The sequence below is a fragment of the Lissotriton helveticus genome, chromosome 7, assembly GCF_964261635.1.
Source record: "Lissotriton helveticus chromosome 7, aLisHel1.1, whole genome shotgun sequence".
Taxonomy (NCBI): Eukaryota; Metazoa; Chordata; class Amphibia; order Caudata; family Salamandridae; genus Lissotriton; species Lissotriton helveticus.
In genome coordinates, this window is record NC_136068.1 from 537,869,751 (window position 1) to 537,894,782 (window position 25,032).

General features: G+C 43.1%; 1 protein-coding gene across 1 annotated transcript in view; it reads right to left on the reverse strand.

Annotated features, from left to right (window-relative positions):
* The window catches only part of LOC144768725 (transmembrane protease serine 9-like), a 1,077,753-nt gene extending 1,063,718 nt beyond the window's left edge, over positions 1-14,035 (reverse strand). Inside the window, exon 1 of the mRNA XM_078652600.1 lies at positions 13,979-14,035. Coding sequence (XP_078508726.1) covers positions 13,979-14,018 — 40 coding nt within the window. The 5' untranslated portion in view covers positions 14,019-14,035. The remainder of the gene's footprint in view (positions 1-13,978) is intronic.
* Between the last annotated feature and the right edge of the window lie 10,997 nt (positions 14,036-25,032).

Below are 25,032 nucleotides of genomic sequence, written 5' to 3' on the forward strand. Positions count from 1 at the left end.
TTGTAGGCGCCTCCTGGCGCTTGCGGTGCGTGTCAAAGCAGCGCCGCCGCTGAGGCAGCCGGGAGTTGCAGTCCCGGGGCGGCGGCGCTGTCTCAAGAGTGAAGTGACTCCTGGCGGTGGCGGCAGCGGAAGTGGACTCCCCTCGTCCCCCCAGCACAGGTAAGTGATGGACCCCCCTGCTCCGCCAAGCAGAGCGCTGTTTGTAGGCGCCTTCTGGCGCTTGCGGTGCGTGTCAGAGCAGCGCCGCCGCTGAGGCAGGCGGGAGTTGCAGTCCCGGGGCGGCGGCGCTGTCTCAAGAGTGAAGTGACTCCTGGCGGTGGCGGCAGCGGAAGAGGACTCCCCTCTTCCCCCCAGCACAGGTAAGTGATGGACCTCTATGAAATATTTGTTCATTATATATGTTCCTTAAATGTATATTTTAATTCAATGTATATATACTGAATATAACTGAATGTAGTTGTGCATTGATAGTGTTCGGATTACTTAATCTAAACTTGACAGTAGTAAATATCAAAAAAAGCTGAATTTTTTTTCCAGTTATTATAAGTGCTTAGGTATTGGTGGAGTAATAGGATAAGTAGCTCGTGCTGGATGGGTGATTGGAGAAATGCATGGGACAGACAGGAGGATTCCTACACTGCATAGGTACTAACTGGATATTTAGAAGAGCATATCAATAGTATGTAGCTGGCTAGAGGTCTGCATGCGCAGTGTAAAAAATATTGTACCTGCACTTGTATTAGTGGCTATGCCATTCTTTAAGTATATGACTAATAACTGGAGTAATTGCAGTGCTGCAAAGAGAGTGCAAGCTCAAATTATAAGTGCTTATGTATTGGTGAAGTGATAGGACACGTAGATAGTGCTGGATGGATGAATGGAGAACTGCATCGGACAGACAGGAGGATTCCTAGACTGTATCGGTACTAACTGAGTATTTAAAACACTGTATCAATGCTATGTAGCTGATTAGAGGTCTGACTGCATAGTGCACAGAATATTGTAGCTGTACTAGTTTTTCTGTCTAAGCCATTCCTTAGGTACATGACTAGTAACTAGAATAATTTCAGTGCTGCAAAGAGAGTAGATGTTGAATTTATAAGTGCTTAGGTATTGGCGGAGTGATAGGATATGTAGATAGTGCTGGATGGGTGATTAGAGAAATACATGGCACAGACAGAAGGATTCCAACACTGCATAGGTATTAACTGGGTATTTAGAAGAGTGTATTAATAGTTTGCAGCTTGTTAGAGATCTGCATGCATAGTGTACAAAACATTGTACCTGTACTTGGGTTAGTGGCTCGGCATTCCTTAAGTATATGACTAATAACTGGAGTAATTCCAGTGCTGCAAAGAGAGTGCATGCTAAATTTATAAGTGCTTAGGTATTGGCAGAATTATAGGATACGTACATAGTGCTGGATGGGTGAATGGACAAGTGCATGGGCCAGACAGAAGGATTCCTAGACTGCATAGTTACTAACTAAGTATTTAAAAGACTGTATCAATGCCATATAGCTGATTAGAGGTCTGCATGCATAGTGCACAGAATATTGTAGCTGTACTAGTATTGGTGTATCTATGGTTTCCAGAATGGTAGTCTGTATTTTATGGTGTGAGAAGGTGCATCAGATGATCGCGTGGGTGATGTCATCAGTGATGTAATTTGAGATGTCATCAGTGATGTCACCGACCATGTCATGAGTGATGAAATATGTGACATCATCAGCAGTGCATTGTGGGGACGCGACTTATAGTTAGCACAACTAACTATAACAGCTGAATTTTTCTTGTTTTGTACGAGTGAAATGTTCAACTAACTATTACGTCCATGAAACTTGTGGTTTTTTCAGTGAATTTCTGAGGTTTTTTGATTGCTAATTTCTAACTATAATGTCCCTGTAACTTGTGGTTTATTCAGTGAATTTTATATAGATGTATTTAATCTCCTCTCACTCTTACAAGGAAGGAATCAGCACAGAGGTTGTAGTTCGTAAGTAAAGGATGTGATCCACACGTATCGGCTCATCTGAACCTTGATAACGATACAAGACATCATTGTAGCCTCCTTATTTAAATGTACAAATGCCTCATTGCCAACATTAACAAAGGACTACATATTAATTTAACCCAAAAAGCTGGTGACCATATTGGCCTGGTCACGATGTGAAAATTCAGGAATTGATACAATAAAGAAAAGAAAACAAGTGTTAATATGCACACAATGTCATTTCAGCATAACTTGCCCCGTGACCGCCATACCTGTATGTTCGTTAACGTGACTTATTCATAATAAACATACTTAGGATTGCAAACATCAACATAAACAATGGACTACACATTACTTTAAAGTGAAAGGCTATCGACCATATTAATCTGAGGACATTGCGTATTATAATGGTTCTTACACAAAAACAAAAAGAAAAAAAGGGGTGTTAATATACACACACTATCAATAAATAAAGGCCTAGTGATTACAGTTCCATTCTATTCACAGCTCATTTGAGATGTCATGAGTGATGTCATGAGTGATGTAACTGACTATGTCATGAACGATGTAATGTCTAAGGTCATTAGCAGTACATTGCAGGGGCGTAAGTTATAGTTAGCTCAGGTAACTATAACTGCTGAATTTCACTGGTTGCATATGACGGAAATCTGAGTCTAACTATACCGTCCCTGTAATCTCTGTTTTTTTCTTCAAATCTCTCGTTTTTTTTAACATTAAGTAAGATGCATATCACAATGGATGGTGGGGGGTTGGAAGCAGGGCCTGATATTGTGCTGCCCCCACCCGAGCTTCCTGCTCCTACCTTCCCTCCTCCTAGCCATCCATTGTCCAAGTCCATGTCCCTGCTCCCTTATTACTCCTGTGTGGCCGTTGTTCTGCCACTGGCCTTCCTGCCTTCTCAGAACAGTTAGCTTACTGTCCCATCCACCTCCTCCCTATCCTCTGTTGTCTGAATCCATGGACTAGCCTCCTCCCTCCTGCCATGCATGGTGTGATGTGCTGCCATGCCCTCTATTTAGCATGATGTACCAGTCCACTCCTCCTGCCCTCCATTGCCCAATTCTATGCCCCATCATTGACCTTCTGCTTAGCTTGCTGCCCCCATTCTCCTTCCCCCTGCCTAACCATGTCTGTGTGCATGCCTATGCTCCATTCTTTTTGCCCACCATGTTCCATGGACCTGCCACTCCTATCTACTCTGAGTGTTATGTTGAGCTGCCACTCCCCTCCCACCTGTCTAGCATTGTCAGATGACTATAACCTGTCCCTGCCACCTCCACCCTGCCTGTCCAGATTCCAGGCCCCTATCCCCTTCCTCCTGTCCTCCATGGTACATTTTACTGCCACACCCTTCTGCCCACCCTGGTCTGTTGTGCTGCAACTGCTTCTCCTGCCTGCCCCATGCGGTCTGTTGTGAGGCCCCTTCCCCGAACTCTCTTGAATGTGCCCAGGTCCTTACCCTCCCATCTATCCTCCATGGTCATTTGTGCATGCCCCTGCACCCTTCTTCTTGCCCATCATAGCCAGTGTGCTGCCACAAACCCTCCTGCTTGCCATGCATGGTCTTCCTTGCTGACACGGCCCCTCCCACCTTCCCTGTGTGGTCAGCTAGCTGTCCTGACCCCCTCTCACCTTCCCTCCATGGTCTGGGTGTATGCCATTATAGTCTCACTGTTGCTCTCCATGGTGTGTCTTGCTTCTAGTGCCCATCCTGCCTGACCTCCATGGTCATCTTGCTGCTCCTGCCCTGCCCCCTTGCCCCCAACCCTCTGTTTTCATGTGCAGACCTCTATTCCCTCCCTAATGGCATGTCTGTTCCATTGTAATGCCCCTGCTCTGTCCCTCCTGCCCTTTATGGTCCGTTATGCTGCAGCTTTCTCTCCTGTCTGTCCATTATCGTCAGCTAGCTACCATTGCCTTTTTCCCCTCTGTTCTCTGTTGTCCATGTGCATGGCCCTGTCCTCTCCCTATTGCTTTCTATGGAGTGTTGTGCTGCACTCCTATCCTGCATGCCCTGTGTGGTATATTGTGCTGCTGCAAACCCTGATGCCTGCCCTGTAGTGTCAGTTTGGTGCACCTCTCCATGTCCCTCCTGTCCTCTGTTTTCCAAGTTCATGTCCCTACCCCAATTCCTCCTTCCTTCAATGATCCAATGTACCATACTTGCTAACATTTTAAACTTGGTAGGAGGGAGATTTTGAAAAAAATAAACTGGGGTATTGATTTTCCTCCTTGACTCACATTGAAAAAGAGGAGATTGTAGACAGGAGACAGATCAAATAAACATTGTACGTTTCCTGGCTGAATCGGGTCTGTTGGCATGTTTGATTTTACTACCACTGCCTCTTCCTTCTGCCCACAATGGTCTACAGGCCTCTCTTGCCAGTCCTGTATTGTTGGTTTGTTGCTCCTGCCCCCTTTCCACTGCCCTCCATAGTCTGTTGTGCTGCCACTGCCCTTCCTGCCTACCCAGTGTGGTCAAATTGTTGCCTCTGCACCCTCCTACCTGCCTTCAATTTTCAGAGTCCGTGCGCTTGGCATCTGTCTCTCAACAGTATCCTAATGAACAACTAGATTGCTAACATTATATATTTATTACAAAAGAGTGGAATGCCTGACGTCATCTTGATGTAATCAAAACTGTAATACCTAGAGCATTTCCTTTAGAAATTACATATATCAGAGGGTCTTATTTGCATCAAAATCATGGTTAGTGCTCCAAAAAGCTAAAATGAGGACATATTTTCGGACTTTTCAAATAGCGACAAAGAACTTTTAAATTATTTGTTATCTTTATGATTTTTTATCCAGTTGACCACTTGATTAAATGTTGCACTTAGGTGAGAGGATGTGGTGTTACTTCCTGAGCTGCAGACTATGCAACTGGGGAACCAGATTGGAGCTTCTGCTTCAGCTCGACATTCTGTGATTCTGGTCAAATCACTTAATCTCCGCATGTCTACAACCAAAATGAATTTGTTCTTGTGTGATGTAACCAATACTCCTGGCAAGCACTCCAATACCTGACAAGTCTGCACTATAAAAAACTGCAAAAATGTGGGCTACATCTGGGTGATATTTGTGCTGAATATGTGACGTTTTCCCGCAAACAATTACCCCGCATACCATCACTCAGCAATTATTATGCCGCAATTACAATCACAACGCAAACTTTTGCAATGACTATGTCTTTACCACGCATGCCATTACAACGCAAAGGCATGCATGTTAAAGGTATACTCATTGTAAAAGTTTTAAAGGTAAGTGAGAGTACCCTACCCTACCTTACACCCTAATGTAGTACCCCTGCACAACCCACACTTGACACACAGTCCTTTTCCTACATTAACACTACCCAGCACGAACCCCCAACACTACCATAAACCACTTTTCTTCCCTACACAAACACTTCAACACTACCTTAATACACTACCCCTGCACGACCCTACACTACACAAACCCCACATCACTACCCTACACTATACAAACACTACCCTAAATGCTAAAACACTACCCTACATTACACAAACAATACAACACTACCCGAAACCCTAACACTACCCCCAGCATGATCCTACACTACACAAACACCACAACACTACCCTAAACCCTAAAACACTACCCCCAGCATGCCCCTACACTACACAAACACAACAACACTACCCTAAACTTTAAAACACTACCCCAGCATGACCCTACACTACACAAACACCACAACTACCCTAAACCCTAAAACACTACCCTACACTGCACAAACACTACAACACTACCATAAACCCTAAAACACTACCCCTAGCATGACCCTACACTACACAAACACCACAACACTACCATAAACACTAAAACACTACCCTACACAAACACTACAACACTACCCAAAACCCTAACACACTACCCTCAACACAACCCTACACTTCACAATCACTACAACAATATCCTTAACCCTAAAACACTACTCTGTGAGAGCCCCCCGACACTACCTTAAACCCTAAAACACTACCCTACACCACCCTACACTACCCTACACCCCACACTACACAATCACCACAACACTACCCTAAACCCTATAACACTACCCCCAGCACGACCCTACACTACACAACCACCACAACACTACACTACACAAACACTACACTACACAACACAATCACTACCCCAGCATGACCCCCCACCCTTAAAACATTAACCCAAACCCCCTTATCTCTCTCTAGTCGTGGTTCCACTCTCCTCCTGGTTCCATCTTCATGAAGTCTGTTTTTTTCACAACGCGTGGGCATTTTCCACACATGCCTTTACAACGTAATTCATTGTAAAGGCATGCGTGGTAAATGCACACGCGTTGTGAAAAAATGCGAAGCGATGATATGCGGGGTCAAAGATCTCACGGAGTAATGGTATGCGGGGTCAAAGTCTGCGGGGAAAATATTCGTTCTAAACGTGAATTACCATCTGTGCTACATTTGGGCTCTTTTGTCTCTGGTGGCCATCTTGGGAGATGTATTTGTTATGAAGTTTCCTAATTTCCTCATTTACTGCAGTCTCCTCAGTAGGAAATGCTTTCAGTCTGCATGTCAGAATGTTTTAATGAAATAGAAGAAGATTTGAGATGTCACTCAAAATGTGCCCTCATTTTTCTTTCTGCAGCACTAATCATACTTTCTATGGCAAAATGAACCCCCTCATTGTGTTCTATTTTAAATTAAACATTTTAAGAGTTACCACTTTATTCCAATCAAGATGGCTTCAGGTGTGCAATACGTTTTTCATAAGTAGGACTGTTAGCGCTCTAGTTGTTCTTTAGAACACTCTGGGGAGCTGCAGTAGAACACAAATGATTCAACTGACAGTATCTGCCCTTGTAGGATGTATATGTTTTACTGAAAATGTCAGACTTCATTCTCACATGACTGAGAAAGATAATATGAATTTACAGAAAATATGCTCTCAGTTTAGCTTATAGATCACCTTCCAAACCTCTGTGGGAAAAGCATGAGAAAATAGTTTTCTCTCAAACATAATTCATGATATCCCAGCAGAAGGCTTTTTCACATGGTAAAATCACCTTAGAACACACCACAATTCCTAAAATGAGTATGGTACCATCAACAAATGATTTATAATATAACTAAAGTCTTAAAACCTTCTATTAACTGCAATGCTTTTTAATGAGGTGCTATCATGTATATTGGTCCCAAGATGGCTGCCAACACTTCTTGGATGAAGTGCTGACAGTCGATTAGATCTCATGATGAGATGTGTGGTTAGGCTCCACCCAGATATATATATATATTTCTTTTTACATTAATATTTTAAAAACTACTAAACGGATTTACACCATTTAACAAAAAGAGTTATTTTTAGGAGTTTTGGACTCATTTTGTTGCTCCTGTATTTCTATACTATGATGCTGAGACTAATCCATTTCAGCCTCTTTCTGATATTAAATTAAAGCTTACTAAACTCAAACATTTAGGGGGTTATTAGTATGACAGGCGGACTTTGTCTGCCCACCATACCCCCGGGAATCGGGACCACCCGCAATGCTTGCGGCAGTTCCGCACCAACAATTAGAATGCGCCCGCCACACTGGTGGGGGCATCGCACGTTTGTAACATTGCGGTGGGTGGTGCTGAAAGCATCGCACGCCGCATTGCCACAATGGCAAGTTGTGCCTTTCAAAGCACAACCTGACAGGAACCGTGCGGTGCCTGCCATGTTGTACATTGAAATGTGCACCCCCCACCCCCCCGAGAGTCCCTTGTGGCACACAACGGGCCCCCGCAAGTAAAGTCCGTATGCCTTTCCGTGGCGGCAATGCCGCCATGGAAAGGCATGTTTCCGCCCCCATTGTAATATGGCTGGCGGTGTCTAACAGACACCCCCACCATATTGAACCCTTTTCCAATCGGTCGACTTGTGGACTGGGCGGAAAAGCGGCGGACAGTCTTTCCGTCTGCCGCGGACCCCCCAGCCATCATAATATGGCGGGGGGTCTTCGCTGTATGAATGGCATGCGGATCGCCCCCGCCGGACAGGCGTGGGCGATCCGCCCGCCATCCTAATGGGGCTCTTAGTTGTGGAGGAGTTATTGTGTAACTAAATTGGTCAAGTAGCTACAAAACCATCTGGCTGAATCAAGATGTTCAAATGGGCCCAAACTCTCACACAGATGTTATAGTATGTTATTTTAAAAATGCTTATAAAGCGCACGTACACCAACCAGTTTCATGGCACTGAGAACAAGAGAGAAAGCGACATTAACAACAGTTCACTTTACTGATATGACCGAGAAAATAAGACAGTCTTTCGCAATTTCCTGAACTGCACATAGGGGTTTGCCAACCTCACTTTCACAGGAAGCCGGTTCCAAAATTGCGGAGCCAAGATGGCAAATCTGAGCCCCCCATGTTTTTTGTTTGTGTTTAAATGAGGTGGTAATCAACAGATTTAAGTTGGAGGTATATGATTCTGAGAAGGGATGTAGTGCTAGATCCTCGAGGAAATACAATTTGGGCCATTACCAGCTAAGGCTTTAGAAATGGTGCATCCCAGCTTGAAGGCACAGCATTTGGCCACCGGAAGCCAGTTTAGACTTTTCATAAGAGGCTTAACATTATGTCGTATAGGCAGGCGGGCAAACAGCCTTGCCGAATGATTTTGCACCAACAGTAAACGATGCAGTTGGTATACCAGAATACCAGCATATAATGAGTTTTCATAGTCAATGCGTGAAATTACCAATGTTAAAATGGCCAAAGTCAAGGCCTCGGTGGCCAAGAATCAGCTGATCTTTCCGATTCTTCGTAGATGGTAAAAACAAGCGGAGACCCCTGAGCTGATCTGGGTCTTCATGGATAAGTCACTACTAATCAGGACCCCCAAGCTCTTTACAGAGCTTCCTGAAAGTGGAGGGCTGCCCAGCATAGAAGGCCAAAAGTTAGAATTCCACGGATTTGCAATTCCACCTTTAAGAATAAGCTCAGTTTTATCAGGATTTAATTTCAAGTGATTATCATTCACCCAATCACTTATAAAACTCATGGTAGATTGAAAATTGAACACTGAGGAAGTGGAGGAATTGATGTCAAACACTAACTCTAAGTGTTCAGCATAGTTGAAAGGTAAGATATGCAAGTTAAACAAAAGAGGCGAAAGGGAAGACCCATGGGGAACCCCAGAAGTTAATTTTGCTCTTGTGAGAAGAGAAGCTAGCGAGGCGAACTGCTTGGAATCAGTCACTGAGGTAGGAAGAGACCCACTTCAGTGCCGGGCCCTGGATCCCGGCGTTGCTGACATGGTCGATCAGGAGACCATGATCGATGTAAAGAACAACTGCATAGAAGATTCCAGATGACCTGGTACTCATGGAAGCATGGGCCTTGAATAGGTTTTATGGTGTAAAGTCCCAAATATGACAGATTTTGAGGTTGTGAGCATTGTAATATTCAACTTTGCAGGACCCCTTACTAGCACTTTATTGAAGGTAGAAAGGTCCTCAAATGGTGAGACTCTGGCAAAAGGGGTATCTGTCAGAGTTGGAGAAGAATTCTCTGACAGATGAATGAGAAGTGGTTGTCCTGGATGGAGTATGCCTCTTATGGAAGGAGCAAGACCTCCTTGTGGATTTTCTATTAAATCTTCTGGCGTCGAAATATGACCTTCCTCTTAAAGTGTAAGGCATGTGCGGTTTATGAGTGAGAGTATGTTTATGTGAGAGAGGATGTGTATGTGTAAGTGCACCTGTCATGTGTTTGCTTGAGTGAAAATGTGCAAGAGTCAGTGACGGTTAGTAGAGTGAGATTTTGTGAGATTAAGGCCCCGATTTACTATTCTGTGATGTGAAGTAACTCTACACCAAAGTTGCTGTATGGCCTTGCGTCAAAAGGAGAGTGAAACAAATGTTAATTTTTTCTCTCTACATGTACTGGCATATTTTTGGCAGCCATGCGGCAGCGCACACACCTATGTGCCATACTACAAGAGTTTATGTGTGCTCTGAAACATAGGTTTTATGCTGGAAGGTGCCCGTTCCAGTACAAAAATTACACTTCAATTCTTTCCCCAGTTTGTATGCATGCTGTACACTTGCAAAGTTGGAAAAATGAGGAGTAAAGAAAACATTTCTCCTCTTTACATCTACCTCAAGGAGACGTAAGATTTTAGTGCAAATTCTTATCTACCAAAGTTTGAAGATAGGGATTTGTGTCAAAGCCCATGGAAGACCCATTTGATGCAAAATAATGCGAAGCACTATTATGCATTAATTTGAGATACTACCAAACGCAAATCGTGATTTGAGTTGAATAGTTAAAAAACTCCAACACTTTGTCTTAGAAAGTGATACAATCCGATGCAAAGCTTTAGTCAACCGGGGCCTGAGTGTCAGAAAGTATGAATGAGTGAGCATGAGTGAGAGTAAGAGTAAATGCAAGTGAGTGAGAATAAATAAGAATGAGTGTAAGGGGATGCAAGAGAGTGTAAGTGAGAACGAATAAGTCAGTTTCAGAGAATGAGCGTGAGTGAATATGTGTGTGAGCTACAAAGCTATGTGATGCTTAGTGGTTTGTTTTTGGCCCAGGCATGCTGAAGGTTATCGTGGTCTTACAGAGAAACCCCGGGCAAAATAATGGTCCCGGCATACTTGCAGCAATTCTTAGCATGGCAAAAACCTGGGACAAAATTAATGTCACAGGCACACTGGAGGTAATTCCCACCATAAAGGGCACCAATGTTAAATTAGTGGTACTGGAATACTAGAGAAAATTCATGCAGAATAGGGCACCTGTTGAAAAATAGTGGCTTACTTAAGGCAATTCTTGGCATATGGACATCAGTAGCAGAAAACTGGTACTAGCACAATGGAGGCAATTTTTGGCATACAGGTGGGCAACCTGGCATATGGAGAATGGCAACCATGACACAATGCTGGCCTTGACATACTGAGGTAATTTTTTACATGAGGGTCACGGATGGCATACATTGAAAAAGTCTAGCACTGGTGTGTTTTAGGTCAATTTTTATATAAGGGGGTACCAATGGAATATAGGGGCGGCTATGACACAAGGCTGGCTCAGGCACAATAAAGGTAATTGTTCAGATATGAGGACACTCATGCCACATCTTGAAAATAATTGGGTCAATTTAATTGGCTTGGCACACCATGAAAGGGTTTGAATATTTAATGAGGACCCTTTCATCAACTACGGCATTTCAGCAAATTTATGTGAAAATTGTGTTTTAAAATGCACAATTTCAACCATTATTTGAAAAAAAATCTTAGGGGGAGAAACCCTGAGAAGAGATCTCTATAATTTAGGGCCAGTATTATGGCCTAGAGCATTTCTTGGTTTTATTCTGTTATACTGATCATGCATTTATTGTGGTACTTCAGTGATGGCATGTGTTGTGATGTTAGGATCACATGACATGCCTTTTTGGAAAGAAAACAGAGTCAAGAGTCATGTGATGTCACTTCCTGTGATGGCTTTAAGGCCAAAGGGTATGCAATGTCACTTCCGCTGCACTGCCATTTTGGTGAATCACCACCCATGGATGAAAGTTTTACATTAAAAGAGAGCGGTGAGTGTGTAGAGAGGGGAAGGGGTATTCATAAGCAGGAGAAACTTTCTGGTGCCAGCCACCAGAGGGGCATAGGTGGTGCGCGGTTCCTGCCACCTTGTGCATGCAAATGCAAGGGGGTACCATAGGTACCCCCCATGTACACCCCACCCCCCAACACCTGGGGTCCCGCTACAGGCCCCCAACAGCAAAGACCCCTCGCCTTTCCATGGCAGCAATGCCGCCACGGAAAGGCGATGGACGGTGGTGTCTTGCTGACACCGCCACCATGTTATGTTATGACAGTCTTTCCATACGCCGGGGTCCCCCCCGCCATCGTAATGTAGCGGGGGCGGATGGGAGGCGGGTGGTGTATTTTGGCGGGTGGATCGCCCGCCATCATAGTCGACCCCCAAGTGCCTTGCTGGAGATGCTTCAAGGTTCTTTGTGTTGATTGTTGCCTAAAAGACATGTCTTCCAGTGGAAGGAAAATAACATCACCCAACAATGAAAAACAGCCAATAAAGATACTATAAATCTGAGGGCCATACAATGTGTTTTTATAGGAAAGACACGTTAATAAAATCACAGGCTTCCACTGGAGAGAATCATCACAAAATATCTGGAATAACTTGCATAAGCTATGCCCTCAGGTGCAAAATCACCCTTAATGCACAGTAAGCAGCAATGTAGGATCACATTAAGGCACAAAATCACATTTAGTGGAATGTCACATTAACGTGCAGCATCCCCCTTGGTGCAATAATAACAGGAATCTGGAAAGACTTGTGGAAAAACAAATCACTTTTTAGGAGCAAAACCACATTTAGTGTTGGTGCAGAATCAACAAGAGTGCAGTAACACGTTCAGGAGTGCAAATATGTCTCCTTTGTGGCGCATGGATAGTTCATTTCAGCCACCATGTACTGTAGTTAGAAGCACTCCTTACTGCAGGCAGACCAACACACCTAATAACCAAGAGCTAACCATGTGAATTAAATATTTCTCTTGCTTGAAAAAAATTGTGAACAGCACTTTCTTCAAGCATTGGCCAAAGGTGCTTTGCTTAAATAAATTAGTAGCCGAAGAGGGGCTGAATTAAAGCCCTTCTTTGAGTACACTGCAGGCATCTTTGTTGTTTATTACATAAGCTCTGGCAGACAAATAAAGCCTTGATCGGCCACATTTAACATAACAACCCTCCACCCTGTATCAGTTAGTCTTGGTGGCACATTCTGGATTATTCACCATTATCCATTAACGCCACGAAACATTTTGCAAGTCATGACACCATATATACAAACACATGAATTACATTTAAAGATACTGCATGGCATACACGCAAACACTGCTTCTAGGCACTGCTCATGAACTGCATAGAAATGTGAAGTATCAAGAGATTGTCTAAGGTCACATTGTGGGCACAACATGGGACCAGGAGGACTAGAGTCCAGGTCAAGACCAATAGATTTAGTTGTTATCTCAATAAATAGAGGTCCCCTGAACAAAGAATATGGATATCCATGTTTAAGGAGGGGCCAGCACATGATTGGTCCAGGCGTGCAGTATACAAAAGGCAGAAAGGGCAAGGAATGCTCATATTGATACTGCAGTATCCAAGAGGCAGGGATGGCTTGGAATGTTCATGTTCAGGCCTGCAGTATCCAAGAGGCAGGGATGGCATGGAATGTTCGTGTTCAGGCCTGCAGTATCCAAGAGGCAGGGATGGCATGGAATGTTCATGTTCAGGCCTGCAGTATCCAAGAGGCAGGGATGGCATGGGATGTTCATGTTCAGGCCTGCAGTATCCAAGAGGCAGGGATGGCTTGGAACGTTCAGTCTAGCTCTGGCAAATGGAGATCTTCTGAGATATGGGGAGAATAGACTAACTGGCAACAGGAGTGTGGCGGCTCTGGAGCCTCCAGGAGTTGGGGGTAGCATTTCAGGAAGAGATGGGGAGGATGATGTTTCTGGGGGTTCATAGAGGAAGGTGTTCTTTAGAGGGGTTCAGGGAAATATCATGATGGGAGGTGGGGGTGTCGAGAGTCTCATGTGAGTGAGGAGACTGGTATTTCGGGAAAAGGAGGGTGATTCTGAAGGGTTTATTGAGGAAATTGGTGAAATACCGATTATGGGAGTTTGGGGAATGGTGTTTGTCAAAGGAATGCACTTTCCAAGAAGCAGGGGTGACTTCTGTTTCATACGAAGGATGGGCATCAAGTGCTTTGTCGAGCTTGGTACTGGACGACTAGAGAGAATGTAGCTTCTCTAAAAGCCCACCTGGCGGTACCTTATCACACTCTGGGGTGCGGCAGACCCAGAGGCGCCCATGCAGAATTTTACCCCAGAGCTTCCCCCCTCCTTTCACCCTAGAAGCTGGAAAGAGGCGTAATTGCCACGGATTTACCTGCCAGGATCAGCAGCGCAGTCACAGACAGGAGCTTCATGGCAGTGACGAGATCACCAATGACCTCCAGGAAGTGCGGTCACCCTTTATACTGCAGCTTGTGCCATTGTCCAGTTCATCTATCTCCACTGTTTGTTCAGTGACGAATGATTAACCCTCCCACGAAGACGGACAGATCCCTCATGAGTTCATTGATCTGCCATTGACACTTCTGGTTCATGTACGGCCGGATTCCTGGATTGTGTTCGTCGTTCACTGGAAACAGGACTTCGGAATGCAGGATATTAGTCCGTAAAGCACCAAAGAGTCACACCTTGGCTTTTGCTCACACATTTCAAAATCTTCAAGCTTAATTGAGAGAGAAAAGGGGAACCAGAGATGTCTCAGAATGAAATGTAGAAAGTCTACAGGGTAACACTAAAAGGCCACAAAATCATTGTAAGTAGTGCTGGATCTGGCCATCTTTGCGTTGGGAGTGGATTATGTTGGGCCCCCTTGCAGCAAGACCACCGATGCCGCCCTGCAACAGAGAGAGAGGGATAGTGGTGGGAGAAACTTCACACAGCAGCGGCCATCTTGATTACAGCCAAGCCGCACTTCCTGCCCTGGTTTCTTTAGTGAAGGCGAGCATTAATTGGAGAGCCTGGGAATAGGAATGGGTTCGAGAGTTTAGAGAGGCACAAGTTGCTAAAAAGCAGTCTGTTCATGAAGGTGTTGGCAGAATTCAAGGACTGCCCGAAATATAATGTGAGAGTAAGTGCTCTGTTAAGCAAAGTGAGACTTGGCATGGACATGCATTTCAATGCTGTCGCTGGTGCAGTAGCAACAGGGCCCAAAGAGGTGAGCAGACATGGTAACATTTTAGAAAAGGAAAGTGGGACATTTTAAAAACATAATCTGGAAATTGTTTTTCTCCTATTGACTTCAATTGACACAGAGGCAATTTTAGGAAATTTTCGGTTTCAGAAATCGTGAGTCTCCTGTCTGAATAAGGTCTAGAGATGTATTTGTGAGGGGCCACGCACATAGCTTTCATTTTTCCCATGACCATGTGCGATTAGTTAGGCCAGTCCGCGCCTTTTCCTAGACTTTTGGGACTCTTAGTCTTATTTGACCCAGTGTAAAACCAGGACTACAAGTCCCTGAATTCTGAGGAAAAACTGGGATTGGGCTAACTAGTCACAGACTGACCTGAGAAACGTGGCAGTTACGCCAATCTGACCTGCACTAGTTACATGTTCCTTATCAGGCCATATACACCAATTTCTATTTAGAAAGTGGTGCCTGCCTGGCAGCTTGGTGTTTAATCTTGACAGGTTAGAGGGGAGAGTAGAAGGTATGGGGTTTGAGGGGCACAGTCACCAAGAGCAAGACAGGCACCTGACAGGCACTGAAGCATGGGGATGCAATGAAGCATATCAGTTCCTATGAAAATTGCCCATCTATATGCGCCTATCTTTTAATCTCTCTCTTTCTCTCTACACCCATCTTGCTTTGGGTAGGACGGACCTACCTACCTACCTACCTACCTACCTACCTACCTACCTACCTACCTACCTATCTATCTATCTATCTATCTATCTATCTATCTATCTATCTATCTATCTATCTATCTATCTATCTATCTATCTATCTATCTATCTATCTATCTATCTATCTATCTATCTATCTATCTATCTATCTATCTATCTATCTATCTATCTATCTATCTATCTATCTATCTATCTGTTTTGTTGTCTGCTTGGGGAACAACTTACTGTTCTGATTTGTACTGCTATTCATGTGTGGCAGAGGAGAGCAGCCATTGAATGGTAGCAAGGTTTTTAAATGTGGAGGCTCACATAGCTCACTCCCTGGCCAACTCATCCCACTCCATCACAGGTTCAACCACTGACAGAGCTTACCGACCCCTATGCTCACACTTGCTGTCAGTAGTCACTCACTCAAGAGCTCGATTGCTGACAGTACTTACTTGCACAGAAGCTTACTCACTAATAGTACTGCCTCCCTCCCTAACACGCACCATTTAGTCACTAAGAAGCTCACTCACTGACAGAACCCACTCACGCACAAGCCTATTCACTGTCACCACACACTCAACCAAAAGTTCACTCAACTACTCCCTCTTGATAACCCATACTACTCCCCGACAAGATCACTTGTACACACAATCTCATACTACTCAGTCACTGTGCTTAGTCACTCACAAAACCACTTGCTCATGGCACTCATTCACTCCATCCCTCACTAACTTATACTACTCACTCACTTAGTAATGTTTGCTAAACGCCCCCTTCCATTTCCTTGATCCCAGAATGTGCTTTATTGAACAGGGTGCATTTTAGGATTAAACAATCTACCAGCCATTATAAAGATGCACAGCTTAGCTCTGGCCAGATTTCGATGCATATTTCTGTATCTTACTGTGAAAGGTACTTACTTCTCCCAAGCCCCAGTGTTTATTCAAACCCTCTATACCGCTCTGTGCTTTACCTGTGTGTTTAACTGCATAAGTGGATAATTTGAGTCACCCTTAAGAAAAAAAAACGAGGAGTTGGTGGAAATGGGATGCAGTGAGAGGTGTGGTTTTTAGAAGCTGCTGTGGTGACTCGGCTGCTATGAAGAAATAGTAAGGCTCGATTCAGAGAGTCCCTAGCCAGCTGCCTTAATGGTATGAGCTTTAGTATACAGAGGTGAAAACTGTTTAGATTTTTTTTTAAAACTTTCCCTGATCCCCTAATTTAATTCCATGACCCTGAAATGGCACTTGATAGTGACTGGTATCTGCTCGCAACCATGATAAGCCTGTGGCACCCGAATGAGGGAAAAGTTACAGTTCTTTGTCTTTCAGTGTCAAAAGGTTTGTGCACCATTGTCTGCTTTCGGTTTACTGTCTGTGTGGGTGAGTCTGGTGAAGTCAGCTCTGGTTCTGTTCCTTATTTAATTCCTCAAGAATTGCTCTGCGTGAAGCCATTGATTCGTACCTCATGTAAGCAGCCATGCTCTCACCAATTCAGACATCCATCCTTCCATAACACTCATTTAAACATTATCCCATCCGCCCATGCATTACAGCTCTTACTAATTTATCTGCCCACTTACCCGGTCAGTCATCTAACCATTTCCTCATTCTCACATTCCCAAAAACTACAAAGCCACTCACAGAAACTCATTAATCATAGAAGAAGAATGCTTACTTATGAAATAGCCCGACCTAATGGCTTTTCAAATGCTTGCCTTTCCTGACACTGTTTTATTGATAAAACTTTACCTGCACTAAAAATGCTGAACCAAATTGCCATTTAAGTAGACTTAGCCTCACTGCTCCCGACCATCGAAGAACTTTCAAAATGAAAATCTAACTGCTCAGATGTTACTTTGGGAAGTACTATGAGCCTTATTTAGATTTCGGCAGATGGGATACTCCATCACAAACATGGCCAGGGCTGGACTGGCCATAGAAGGAACTAGGCGTTTCTCTAGTGAGCCACCAGGATGGGAGCCGGTTTTGAACCCCTGGGGGGGGGGCAAGCAGTATACCAGGGCCGGTTTTGATTCCCTGTCTGGCCTTGAACATGGCAAATATTCTGTCCACTGTATTACAATCTCCATAGGATCTAATGGGATCAAAATACAGCGGACCGGATATCCATCACTTTTGTGACTAATTATTCCGCCCCGCCAGGTTCTAAATCAGGCTCTATGTTTGGCGTTGAAGCTTAGTTATCACATTTCAAGGATGAGAGTCTGCTATGAGCGAATGTACAATGCTAAAAATTGGTCCATGGTCATGTGTGTCATGTTTACTGAATCCTCAGGTTATAGCCAACATTACTTTGTGTTCTGGGACTCATAGTCTTGTTTCTGAGATTACAAAAGTGAGAGCTTGCGTAGTGTTGTGCCTACAAAACACTGACCTAAGGTGTTACTTTTGGCAGAGCCCACTTGGCAGCTGCACACATCATCCCTACCGTAGGTTTGAGTTTTTTTCAGGTCACAGTGATATACTTATTTAGTGCTGCCAGCACTGTACTTGTTTGCTTTAGGAATGTTCACACTTCTGATGTCCCGCATTTTAATGAGGCTTACAAAGCTGAGTTGTAGCTGTTTTGTGACTGAGTCATTGTAACAAATTAGGTTAATGGTTGAGGGGGAAGGGTAAAACCCTTTTGAAGCAGCAACCACAATTCTTGTCATGGTGAAGTTACAAACAAACCCCAAATAAACCTATGCTCAGCCCTCTGGTAGTTTGGCCCAGTGCAGTCAGGATTAACCTGGAGGCAATATGTAAGTATTTGTGCAACACTACAAACAGCAATAAAGTGGCAGTGATGGAGCAAGGAATCGTAGAAAAGAGACTTGCTCGGACGCAATCCGCTCCTTTGACCTATTAACACCTTATTAATTGTGTTTTTTGCGAAACTAATACGCATCACACCAAAACGCGGGTTAGTGAAGCTTGCCTATGTGTCTGCTGATGTTAATAGCACGGGCTAGGGACTAAAATGGCTTCTAATGGGGAAACCTTTACTGCGCATGTATCAGCTGCATCTACGCAATATGACGGCTTAATGCTTGGTGGGAAATTCTCACGCATGAGCAGAAGGCACTAAAATGGAAACTTAAAGGCTCACGTGCATGGCACCTGCTTAGCTAAATAGAATACGCGTTATTTTACTAATGCTAATGCAGGGAAAGTATTAATAAATGAAGGGAAATAGGGTATAGATGGGTGGTATACAGTGAAACCATATATTCTTGAAGTAACATCTGACTTTCTGACTTTATTGTTAGTGCACAATTGGGCGTCTCGAGTATGACAGGGGAAAACAGAGCCATGAAATTGAATCGTTTATCTGCACATGCCGATAGAGAGTGAACCGGAAGGATGACTATAACTTGAATATAAGCCAATGACTACAACTTGAATACAAATCAATGCCGCAGAGTGCCCTGGACTGGGAACTAAGCGGTGAAGAGTTCACTGGAATGAAAGAATATGTGGAAGTTATTATAAATGTTGCAAATGTAATGTGAATGCGGGTTAGAATAAAGTTTTATGAATAAACATTAAGGGGATAGATTTATAAACAATGGGCTAACTGAAAAAGGTGACATTTAAGCATGGTGTGATAATCATTCCTCCTTGTCTCACCAATTAAATTTTGTAGTTTTACGATAATGCAACTTTAGTGGGTGGTACATGAAGAACGGAAAGGTATAATTGAGATAATTTGAGTTCGTCAGATGAAGATTTGCTAAATGCTGCAGAGGGGCGATGCTGTCGGGGTAGCGGGTGGTGCTGATGCTGAGAGATATGCTATGAGATGCTGAAGAAGAAGCTGAATACAGAATTCCTATCCTAATTTAATTGGGGTTAGAAGAAGATTTGTGGAAGAATCTTGAGGAGGAAGAGAGTGTCAGTGAGGGGTGCGGCGCAGTCGTCGGTATTGGAGAGGTCAACTATCCTGTCCTGGATCCTGTCATGAAGTCTTTGTCACCTGATCTGTCTTAGGGGACCCTTATCTGCCCTTTGGCCAGGGTGTTAGTCATCACAACCTTTTTGGTAAATATAATTTCGTGTATTTGTGGATGATTTTTTCTCTCTGTCTTCTCCCTTTTGGTGCATAAGTCATTGCATGAGTCCTAAGTTTGAGATTGATGATTAATAGATTGGATTTTTCTCTCCCAATGAGTGATGGTGTCTGAGCTGTATTTTGGAAGTTGCTCACATACTAAAAAATGTAGATAAAGCTTTAAAAATCTTAAAGGAGTCTGTGGTTATTTCGTATAAATTAAAGTTTAGGTAAGTTAGATTTGTGTTGTTATCACCATCAATTACTTCAACTAATGGTCCATTGACCAGCGGAAATAACTTTTTGATCTGTGAAAGGTTAGTAAAGGTGGTTTAAACTAATCCTGAACACTTGTGAAAACACCTAAACTTTGACTCCAGCAGTTTACTGTTTGATACGAGTGTGTTTGATGGGCCCAGGTGAGTATATGGAAGTAGAGTATCTGTTGTTGGTACGCCGCTGGATCAGTTTTCTGGTAGCAGAGCTATGGTTATTATTGACTAGTTTGGTGATGAGTATTGATTATTGATTAACACCTTCGGTGCTCATGATGAGCTCAGTTCGTCATGAGGCACAGTGGAGCTGTGCTCATGACGAGCTGAGCTCGTCATAACAGCCGTGGAATGCCCACGCGGGGATAATTCCCCTGCTGTGCTGGGCGTTCCATTAAGTGGGCGGAGTTGTGACGAGCTCAGCTCGTCTTAAGCACAGCTCCACTGTGCAGCGTGACGAGCTGAGCTCGTCACAAGCACCGCGGCACCGCACGTGGCCCCCCTCCCCCCGCACCGCGGGGGAATTAGCCCCACGAGGAAGGGGTTATTGGTTTTTGTTTAACAAAAAAGAGTTAGTGTCTTGTTTTATGTTGTCCCAAATTCCTGGGGAATGAATAGCGGGAGGTGATAGAAGCCATTCGGCAGTGAGGTTACTCGTCTGTTGGGATATGCAGGGCTGGCAGTGTTAAATTAGGGACTATGTTGTATAAAAGTTCAGTGTGAATGATAGCAGAGAGTTCGCTGGTGAAACTTTGGTCTTATATTTCCTAGTAAGGGTAACACTGAAGGAGTAGCAGGTTCTTCCGAGCTTGAATGAAGGGTAAACAAAGGTTTTTACTTGCAGAGGCATAGACGAGCAATTCTGAGTCTCCGGAATAAATTGAAAGCTATCCTTTGTTTAGTGGAGCAGGCAGAATAGTGAATGTTTTTATGTTGTTATTAATTAAGAATTTAATGGGAAAGTATGTTTTCATATTACCTTGTGAAGGGAGGGTCAGTCGCCGGAGTTGTACTGACATCACAGGGAGCTGCGCTGAGATTGATTGATATAGCGGGCGGGTGACCGTCGCAGCTTTGTAAAGGAGGGGTCAGTAGGGAGGAGTTATACTGACGTCACAAAAGGCCGCACTGGCATTGGTCAGATCACAAGCGTGAGCCTGAATTGATTGGATGATTAATTAGAAGCCGCGCTAGGATTGGTAGAAAAGGAAATTGTACGCAGGATTCTGATTTGATTGCCAGTGTGAGACGTGAAGATGGATTTCAAGGGTTTGCAGATTACGGTTTTATATGTCGCTTATCCAGAATGTGTGGAGAAAAGAGAACATTTTTTACTAATGAAGAAAATTAAGAATTTCTTTAAGAAAGATAAACCTGTATTGACTAGAGCAGGAATTCTTATTCCGCCACTGAAAACACCTGCTTCTTTTATGATGAAGGAAAGAGGATATCATACTTGTGTATGGCTGGAGAATTGGATAGAATGTACGAAAGGTGATGGAGTGATAGCTTTTCCTGGAAATGATACATTTAATGGGCGAATTCTTCAGAATTTGAGAACGTGAATAAATATTTGGAACCAAGACCTAGGTTAACGCAGTACGAGGCTTTGGAAGAATGGGAATCTGAGTCATATGAGCGCAAGAAATGCAGAGGTGGAAGATATAAAGGATTTTCCCCAAGATATTTGCATGAGTCACAAGAAGGTCAGATGAAACAATGGAGAAGCGCTATGGTGTCAGAAAGTTTATATCCAGTGTTAATAGCAGAGGAACAGTCTGGAAGCAAGTGTAAGGAGAAAAAGAAATATATGAATGTGACAGGATATGGTGAATCAGATGATGAATGAATAGAGGATATTTTGACTAAAAATCCACCCCATGCCAAGAAGGACCCAGTAGAGTAGTCACCCCAAGTGCACCAGTAATGGGACCACCCTTAGTGCCTCAAAGTTTACATGATACATCAGTCAATAGGGTACTTCATGATAAGGAGAGAGACGTGTTAAATAAGAATAAAGAATCAATAATACAGAAAATAAATCAGTTACATTTAAATGTAGAAGCTTTGACAGTACCAGTGATCTTAGGTCCTGTTATTCCATTATATGGAGATAAAGTAAATTGCTCAAACCCTCAAACTGTAACCATTCCTTTGAATAACCCCAGAAAAGAAGTAGTAAATACAGATGATTAAGCTAGTGAGTGTGATTCAGTCATTTCATTGATAGACCTCCCCATAGGGAGCCTGTGCTTTAAACTTCTCAAAAGAGTCATACCTGTAAATTTGAAAGAAAAGGGGTCTATAACTTCTATAATACTAGAAGTACAACAGAGGTCACTCCTGAAGATTTGGAAAGGTGGGCACAGGGAATAGAAAGACGAAGCTAAGTACCAAACATCTTGGACATTTACAAATTAAAAGTGGAGCTAGAAGAAATGATAGCTGAAAATGTGGGAATACATAGGCTGAATCTTTATAAAGAGGAAGAGTTGTTGTTTATATGTAGGAGCATAACAAGAAAGGAAAAAGTGTATCTTGAAAGGTTGACAGAAACAGCTTCAGAGATTGGAGTGGAAATAGGGAGATCAAAGTTATTACAGAAACCATACAGAGTAGACTTTACTGACAAAGATTTAGACAATATGAGTGTGTCTGGTAGGAAACTACAGGTGAAGGAGTTGATGAATGTTTTGCAGAAATGGGGAGACATTTACAAGTGGAGAACTAGGTAGACAAGGAGAAGGAGGAAGCACATGCGAAGGAAGCATCATCTGCATTCCTATTAAAAAGTCAGAAAAAGCAGAGAGATTGTGTCCCATGAGAGAAATTCCTGGTGGTGGATATGTTCATGTTCCGGGGAACAGACAGGACATTTTGTCATTTAGGAATGACTTCCCTAGGTTGAGAGAGAAACCAGTTGAATGGTAGAAACAGGTTGATGGGTTTGTGAAAGTTTCGAAGGTTCTGTTGAAAGATCTGGATGGTCTGTTATATATAGTGATACCTGCTGATTTATGGACAAAATGTAAGATTACAGTTGATTGGCCAAGTGAGGAGTATCCAAGAGATTCAAAAACAGGAGCACCCTCGGTTGATGTGATGAAGAAATATCACCAAGTAATTACTTTCCTGAAAGGGAGAATCCCTCCTAAAGAAACAGATTGGGTGAAAATAGATAGAACAACACTAGAGCCAAATGAGTCTGTACATGCGCATTATTAAAGATTGCTACAGGTGTTTAAGCAGTATAGTGTTTTTCAGAACATTGGTGATCAGGTTATGGGACATTTTGTGTATCGGTTTGTGTATGGTTTGAAACCGGAGATTAGTCAGATGATTCAGCAGCACATGTTGTGCTGGCAGAGTAAGATGTTACATGAAATTTTGAAGTATGCAAAGTATTGTGGGAGCGATATTGAGGCAAGGCGTAGAACGCTAAAAGAGAAAACGAAGTGGGCACAAGTGAAATTGGCAGAACAGCAGGAAAATAAATTAAACACACAGACTAATAGCCAGGGGAAAGAGCAAAATCACATTGATCATATGGCGAATGGTGGAAAATTTAGAGGACGAATGAATAGAGAAAAGGCGAGAAAGAAGTTTCCTTGTCATGGGTGCGGAAAGTTTGGACATTGGAAGAATGAGTGTAAGAGTATTCAGAATAAAAATAATGGGCTAAATCAAAATTTGAATCCACAGACGCAGAATGAAGTGATTATAAGTCAGCCACAGCAGGTAGTTACTCCACAGTATCAGGTGCCACCAGCTCCTATGCCAAATTTTGTGAACACACCAAAATACAGTGCGGACGCCGGATTTCAAGGAGGAAGTAGTAAAACAAATTCTGTAGTTTCACAATATGTTTTACAGAATAGTAGTGAGTAAGAAAAAACTTGCAATGACGGTACCTGTGGAGGGGAGAGGAGTGCGTACTTACCGCATCCTTGCCGGTAGATCAGTCAGGTCCATTTATTGATGGGAAAGTGGAAGGAACTTATATCACTTTTCTATTGGATACTGGTGCTACCTGTTCTACTGTGAGAACAGCAGACATCCCAAACCTACGGCTCTCAGGAGAAAGAATCCAAGTAGTTGGAGTGTTGAATCAACAGATTAGAACCCCCATCACAAAGACAATGGAAGTACATATTGGGAATTTTAAAGACATGCATTGATTTGTAGTATGTGATTCTAGTCCAGGAAATCTGTTAGGATGAGACCTGCTGTGCAAAATGAACTGCACAATCTATTGTACACCAGATGGTGTCACTTTCCTAACCCCTGATGAGGTTGTTGTATATAAAATGTTACTAGCTAAGCAAGGTACAGAGGTAGATGGCATGTTTTCACTAATGACTGAAAGTGAACTTCCGAAAGAATTAAAAAACCACAGTAAATCCAAGTGTATGGGATTTTACAGGAAAATATATTGGACTCATGTCAAATGTAGATCCAGTAAAAGTAAAAGTGAAGGAAGGAGCAGTTTATCCAAACACCCAATATACAAAATGAGTCCAGAAGTAAAGGCAGGAGTTACTCCAGAAATTGACCAAATGATTAAACAAGCCATCGTGAAAGAGATAATGAGTAGTCCTTATAATTCGCCAATAATGGGACATAAAAAGCCTAGCGGAAAATATAGAATAGTGCAAGTTCTGAGAAAGATTAATAAAATTGTGGTACCTTGTTGCCCAGTAGTGCCCAATCCAGCAGTGATTCTTTACCAGATACCATGGAATGCAGGCTGTGTACTGTAATTGACGTTGCACCCAAACAGTCAGTATTTGTTCACCTTTAAGTTTGAGGACCGTATTTTAGCATGATGCAGAATTCCTCAAGGGTATACAGAGAGTCCCTTGATTTTCAACCAGATACTGAAAAAGTGTCTAGCGACATTGGTCATGCCCAGAAATCCAGTTCTGGTTCAGTACATTGATGACCTACTGGTGGCATCAAAATCATGAGATGAGTGTGTCACTGACACAATTGCACTACTGAACCATTTGGCCGAAGGAGGACATAAGGTTTCTCCAGAGAAATTGCAATTTTGCCAGCAAGAAGTAAGATATTTAGGCCACAAAATAGAAAAAGGAGTGAGAAAAGTTACCCCAGAAAGAATAAAGATAATAAAGCAAATGCAGTTACCAAAGACACAAAAAGAGATGTGAATGTTTCTCAGAGCGATGGGGTACTGTAGGCAGTG